Here is a 6,557-nt window from a genome sequence, read left to right as displayed (position 1 = left end):
TATATATATATATATATATACATAATATATATATATATATATATATATAATGCCTGTGTGCATGTTGGTCGGGCGTGTTGCGGTTGTTACGAAATGACACAGAGGTGGCTGCATCACCAGCTGCAGGTGGCGGAGCGCGGGTGGGTGACGGTAGCGGGCGGGGGTTATGGGACAAGGGAAGGGCACGCACACCAAAAAAGAAAAGAAAGCGAGAGGCTGCCAGGGTTGGACTCCTTTTTGGTACTGTCTCTCTGCTGGTGTCTAACCGAGTGCTTTTTGTGCATCGGGATCGGGTGCTGTCCGTGTCGTGCCTTCACTCACCCTGAAGCTGTTATTGGCCTCGCTGTGATGCGCACCACTTCTTTTTTCTTTCATGCTGGTGCCGCCTTTTCTCCTTTTCTAGCTATCACTGCATTAACAACTGTAATGCAGGTCCGTATTTGCGCGTGAGTTTGCGTTTGTTTACCTGCTGTGTTCGGTTTGCACTTTCTCCATTACTCTCATTTTGGTTCTTTTCCCTTCCTCCGGAAGGGAAAAGAATAGCGCGGGGAAAAGGTGAGGCGACATGGATTTCGATGATGATGTTGTACCGCTCATGCAAAAATTGGATGCGGTGCTCCTCCGCATGCGCTCCGAGCTACTGCCGCTGCTGGCCTCCCTCAACGAGGACGTGCTGGTGACGAACTACAGTGTGGACGAGCAGGCCCGCATCTCCCTCGCTGCGGCCTTTGTGCTGGTGTTGCTAACGTACGCTTATGACAGACTGCAGAATGCGGTGGGAAAGACGGGCGTGGATGCGCGGGTGCAGCTAAAGCTGGATCGCGTCTCCGGGTACATTAAGAAGTTGCGCGAGATCACGCATCTGGACAGTCGGCAGCAAGATGGGACGACGGCAGCAGCAGCAGCAGTGAGTGGGAAGGCCACACGAAAGCGTGGACGGGTGGAGACCCATGACAGTAACGCTGAGCTGCACAAGGCAAGAGACGCCAGCGCCGTAGATGACCCGTACGGCGACGCCATTCTCTTCACGGAGATTGAGCGGGGTGCAGGAAAGACAGTGTCGTCATCGGTGCAGAACCTCTTGAGGCAGGTGAAGGATTCAAGTACCACCGCATAAGCTTCTCACTTCCTCCTTCGTCCATTTCTTGATGAACGCGGCGAGAAGCAACAACTGAAAGATGAGGCGAGATGGTACGATGTCAGTGGCAATGCAACGTGCCTATTTGCCATTGACGTCTTTTTGTTTATCTTTATTTGCTGTTGTTGCTGTGCCTCTTGTGTTCTCTCTTCCTCTGTGCCAGTGTGCGGTGGGGACATCTTTTTCGTTTGCGTTTTGCCTCTTTTGCTTTCTGTTGGGAGGGGCGTCTTGTGGAGGCGTGGCGCCACACCCGTACACGCCCTCCTTTTCTGGGGTGCCTCATTCCCATCTTGTGCACAACACAAACCCAAGGGAAGAGGGGTGGGGGGTGGGGGCGGAAATTTTGTTTTGGCAACGTGGCGTCGTTGTTTTCTGCGGTTGGCGTTTTTTTATTTTTTATTTTAAAGTTGCGCACCGGAATAAATGCGGCGACTCACCGGAGGCGTGAGCCTTGCTGTGAGTGCGTTGGCGGCGCTTGGTTGCCTGCTGCTTCTTCGCCGCACGGTGCGCTGCTCATGGCGTTCGGAACCCAACACGACGCTGCACGACCTCGGATGCCGCGAGCGAATACCTACCGGCAGGCTACAGCGCCTCTTGCAGTGGCTCCGCGGCTCTGCGTGCGCCGACGCCGTTGTGGCGCTCCGTACCGCGAACCCGCATGAAGCGGCGCTGTACCACTCCCTCTTGCTTCCGCTACAAAAACAGCTGAATTCCTCCTTTACGCTCGTGACGGAGGAGGTGGCGGGGCTCGACGCGGTGATTATTATTGAGCTTCGCACACGTGAGTTTCACAGGAAATACACGCAGGCGGCGGCTGCGGCCTCCTCCGCTGTCTCCACAAAGGTTCCGCCGCCGTCCTCGCAGTTGCCGACTTTCTCTGCAGACACAGCTGCCGCAGCCGTCTCGAGCTTTAAGGCGCAGGAGTGCCTGGTGCTTTGCTGCGTTCAACTTCCGGACTCACGCGTCTATCGCGAGCTTCCCGCTTTTATTTCACGACTTCTTGCGGCGCACGTAAACAACCGGCGTTTGTTTTCTTCGTACGCGGAGGAGCTGTTGTTTTACCTCCCCTTCATTGAGGCACGTAGCCGGTGTCACCATCACCACCACCAGCAGAACCATCATACAGCCACAACGACTCTGGCGACGCCGCTCTCCTCAACAGTCTCGTCGACGCAGCGAGAACATAAACACATTTTTTCTGAGCGAGAATCGTTTATGTCGGCAGAGCTTGCTGGCTCAGTAAGCACCGCAATGTCGTGTGGAGGGGTGGATGAGGATGCTAGTTTGCCTCTGCTTGGCGAGGTCATAGACGTCAATGCCACGCTCTTCTCTACCTCGTGGCTGGTGGAGGTTGACAGTAGGGCGGCCAGTTCCGCTGACGGCGCGTTCTCCTTTAACTCTCAGGGTGACGATCAATTTATCTACGACGCCATCCACGAGGCGTTCTTTCACGTGGTACTTCACACTCCACTCGCTCGGCCCGACTTCTTAGCCGCTGACACGCTTAAGATGCACGCATTCAAGGTGTGGCGAGCGAGTCGCCGATCGCGGCGTGCAGCGGCAGAGTTGTACGTCTTGGATGTCGCGGCGGCGAAGGGTGATTCCGTGATAAGTTTTGCACGGGTGGTGGATGAGGTGGTGGCGCAGGCTGTGCTTGTGCACCATCGCGGGTCACTGGTGGAATTTGTGGACGCCCTCTTTTCGCGGTTTTCGCTGCGGTACACGCCTGTCACCTCCGCCCTGCGGGAGGTGGTCGAGCGGTGGCGCGAGAAGGTGCAGAAGCGGCGACAGTTGGATGAGAGCGGAGAGGGGGCTGCATGGATGGCGGGAAGGGGCACGGCTTACTATGGACGGCGACAGCCACCACGCCCGACTGAACGAGGACAGGTGTGGCCGCACAATGAGCATGGATGACGGGATGGACGACTGCGAGGACGACATTAATGACGTAATGCGCGAGCTTCAGTACACGCGGGAGTATATCCTGGAGCATCGCCTCACGTTTTACAACGCCATGCTCACCACGCAGGGATCCAATCAGCTGGAAGAAGTCTTTGGTGTACCTGCGACGGTCTTTCCTTTCCTGCCCTGCGCTCGCGAGAGTGTGGCATTCGTCACACACGCCTATGATTGTATTGTTGCGGAGTACGGACCGCTGGATTTTCACAACTTCACCAAATATGCACATGACGTGTTTGTGCGTGACCGACCCGAGATTGTGCGACACGCCCCGCGCATCTTTCGCATGCTTAACAAAACACGCTCTGGTATCATCTCCTTCGAGGAACTCTGCTGTTGGATGGCGCGTAAACTTTCATCCGGCTCACGGCTGCGACCTGACTCCCATCTTCTAGCCATTGCGATGTCGCTACGCCTTCCACTGGCGCTGGTGCTCAACAAACGGCATCAGTGGTCCCGCATGGAGTGTGCATTGGCGTCCCTGTCGGACGCCAATGTAGAAGGCTACTAAAAAAAAAAAAAATGAAAAAAAAGAAAAACAACAACAACACCATAGGTGTGATAACGGAGTTATGTTTTGTTCTGCTACTCCTCACGGAAGGTACGCGAGGGTTGCATGCGGATAGATGGGGAGTGAAAGCGAGAAGGAGAGATGAATGAACACACATGCGCAAAGTATGGTCGATATTTTCCTTCTTTATTTGTCACGTTCTCTCTGCGAATCCCCTTATGGATATATGGGAAGATGCGTGTGTGTGTGATGCCGCATTTCCCCGAATACAGCCACGTGTATGCTACAGCCACGCACGTAGATAAGTATATTTATGTGTGTCGTGAGGTATACATGAAAAACCTGCGTATTGATTGGCTTGTCTTTGTTTCCATCAGGGGAGTATAGTAGATGAATGGTGGGTGTGATGTGATGTGACGTGGGCAAGCAGGTACTCCATGGTGTGTGATGAATGGGTGTGCAAACAAAACAAATAAATAATAACAACAAGAACAGAAAACAAGAGGAAACAAAAACATTGCTGTGAAAAAAACAAAACAACAACAACAACAACAACAAAATGGAATGAATTTCCAGCAACGTTATATTATTAATGGAAGAAATCATTGCACCGTATATTATTATTTGTTGCTGCCCGCTGGGTGTGCGTGGATGTTTGTCTGCGGTTGTGTGTTGTTGGGGAAATTGTGGAGGACGACACCAGGCAGCCAAGAAGGCATTTATTCACTCACACATGTCTACCTGAGTGTTGTGTGCCTCCTCCTTGAGAGTTCTTTGGGCGCCGTTGCTGTTTGTGGTGTGTGTGAGAGAGTGCTGGCGGTTGAGTCTCACGCAACCGTCCATGTGGCTTTGCTTTTACCTATTGGGACGTAGTCTGCCTTCTAGGAAGAAACCGAAAGGGGCAACGGTATATTAATTAATAAGCGGCGACACACACAGAGAGAGAGGCCATATACATTGGAATTACACGCGTGAGTAGGTGGATATATATATATATCGTGAGAGAAGGAGGGAGTGAGAGAGTCTTCACTTTGCGTGTTTGTTGGCCATGTCTTTGTACAAGATCCGTATGCCGGAGACGGTGGCGGAGGGCACACGTCTTGTCTTACGTGCCTTCTCACTCATAGTGGCGGTGGACCAACATGGTGGCATCGGCGATGGGCGGTCGATACCGTGGAATGTGCCAGAGGACATGAAGTACTTCAGGGACGTGACGACGAAGCTGCGGGGAAAGAACGTTAAACCCACGCTTGCGAGGCGTAACGCCGTTGTGATGGGCCGCAAGACGTGGGATAGCATACCGCCTAACTTTCGCCCACTGCCTGGCCGCCTGAACATCGTCCTGTCGTCCAAATTAACAACACAAAACCTCTTGGACGACCTGCCGGACGAGGAAAAACGGAAGGCGGCGGCGGATAATATTCTGGCGGTGCGTGGTGGTCTCGAACAGGCCCTGCGGTTGCTCGCCACTCCCATGTATACGCGGAGCATTGAGACGGTCTTCTGCATCGGTGGTGGCTCCGTGTATGCTGAGGCTCTCCGTCCGCCGTGCGTGAAGGTGCTGCAAGCCGTTCATCGCACAACCATTCTCACCAGGGATTCGTCTTGCAGTGTGTTTTTTCGCCTTCCTGAAACAGGGACGGAGGCGGCGGCGGGTGTTGAGTGGGAGCGGGAGAGCATCACCGAGGAGCGCACGTCGGCGAACTCGGAGGGAACAAAGTACTACATTGAAAAGCTTGTTCCACGCAACCACGAGGAGGAGCAGTACCTCAACCTCGTTGACCGCATCGTGCGTGAGGGAGCCTTGAAGCGGGACCGCACTGGGGTAGGTACCGTTTCCCTCTTTGGCGCACAAATGCGATTTTCGCTCCGTGACAACCGCCTACCTCTTTTGACCACGAAACGCGTTTTTTGGCGCGGCGTGTGCGAGGAACTGCTGTGGTTTCTGCGGGGCGACACCTACGCAAAGAAGTTAAGTGACAAGGGGGTCCACATCTGGGACGACAACGGCTCCCGCGCCTTTCTTGACAACCGCGGTCTTACAGACTACGAGGAGATGGACCTTGGCCCCGTTTACGGCTTTCAGTGGCGCCACTTTGGCGCAGAATACACACGCCACGACGCCAAGTATGAGGGACAAGGGGTTGATCAAATTAAGGCGATCGTTGAAACACTCAAGACAAACCCTGACGATCGCCGGATGCTCTTCACGGCATGGAATCCAACTGCACTGCCCAAGATGGCTTTGCCGCCGTGCCACATGCTTGGACAGTTCTACGTGCGTGATGGGGAACTGTCGTGCATGCTCTACCAGCGCTCATGCGACATGGGCCTTGGCGTTCCCTTCAACATTGCGTCCTACGCCTTGCTGACAATTCTCATCGCAAAAGCGACGGGACTGCGACCGGGCGAATTTGTACACACACTCGGCGACGCCCATGTTTACAGTAATCACATAGAGCCGTGCCAGGCGCAACTCAAACGTGTGCCTCGGGCATTTCCGTTTCTCGTCTTCCACCGCGAGCGCGAGTTTCTTGAGGACTATGAGGAGGGTGACATGGAGGTGATTGACTACACGCCGTATCCCACTATCTCCATGAAGATGGCTGTATAATCCTTCAGATGAGCCGCGTAAGGCGGCTCAGAAAGAGGGAGAACGAAGACAAGGGAAATGCCCGGGTGATGAGGAGTGTCGGTGGCGTGGTTTCGTTCCGCACCCCCGAGAGGAAGAGAAACGCAGGTGTGAGAAGATGCGGCGCACACATCCGTGAATGCGTTCGTCGGTACGTATATTATAGAGTTAAGGAGGTACAATGAATTGCAACGAAAGTGGGGTTTTGTGGTCTGGTTTGATACTCCTTCATGTTTTCTTTTTTTTGTTTTTTTTAAAAAAAATAATATTATTCTCCCGTTTCTTCTTCTTGTTTTATTTTTATTATTTAATTTTTT

At 53.4% G+C, this 6,557-nt stretch overlaps 4 protein-coding genes across 4 annotated transcripts, besides 3 other annotated features; all 4 read left to right on the top strand.

The window, feature by feature from the left end:
- Nucleotides 1-49: a microsatellite.
- Nucleotides 50-565: 516 nt separating this feature from the next.
- TraAM80_01367 (exosome-associated protein 3) lies at nt 566-1,117 on the top strand (the record flags this gene model as incomplete). Its single annotated transcript, XM_029378415.1, has 1 exon — nt 566-1,117. One exon carries the CDS (start codon nt 566-568, stop codon nt 1,115-1,117), a length of 552 nt encoding a protein of 183 aa, XP_029241799.1.
- A 444-nt stretch (nt 1,118-1,561) lies between these two features.
- TraAM80_01366 (uncharacterized protein) lies at nt 1,562-3,052 on the top strand (the record flags this gene model as incomplete). The annotated part of the gene is made up of 1 exon (XM_029378414.1): nt 1,562-3,052. The coding sequence occupies one exon, from the start codon at nt 1,562-1,564 to the stop codon at nt 3,050-3,052; it is 1,491 nt and encodes a 496-aa protein (XP_029241798.1).
- A 4-nt stretch (nt 3,053-3,056) lies between these two features.
- Nucleotides 3,057-3,608, top strand: TraAM80_01365 (uncharacterized protein; the record flags this gene model as incomplete). Its single annotated transcript, XM_029378413.1, has 1 exon — nt 3,057-3,608. The coding sequence occupies one exon, from the start codon at nt 3,057-3,059 to the stop codon at nt 3,606-3,608; it is 552 nt and encodes a 183-aa protein (XP_029241797.1).
- A 462-nt stretch (nt 3,609-4,070) lies between these two features.
- Nucleotides 4,071-4,166: a microsatellite.
- A 490-nt stretch (nt 4,167-4,656) lies between these two features.
- On the top strand, nt 4,657-6,222 carry TraAM80_01364 (dihydrofolate reductase-thymidylate synthetase; the record flags this gene model as incomplete). Its single annotated transcript, XM_029378412.1, has 1 exon — nt 4,657-6,222. The coding sequence occupies one exon, from the start codon at nt 4,657-4,659 to the stop codon at nt 6,220-6,222; it is 1,566 nt and encodes a 521-aa protein (XP_029241796.1).
- A 251-nt stretch (nt 6,223-6,473) lies between these two features.
- Nucleotides 6,474-6,495: a microsatellite.
- Between the last annotated feature and the right edge of the window lie 62 nt (nt 6,496-6,557).

This window comes from Trypanosoma rangeli, assembly GCF_003719475.1.
Source record: "Trypanosoma rangeli strain AM80 chromosome Unknown Tra_15.4_contig_00027, whole genome shotgun sequence".
NCBI classification, from domain to species: Eukaryota; Euglenozoa; class Kinetoplastea; order Trypanosomatida; family Trypanosomatidae; genus Trypanosoma; species Trypanosoma rangeli.
This window is presented reverse-complemented; position numbering and strand designations above follow the sequence as displayed.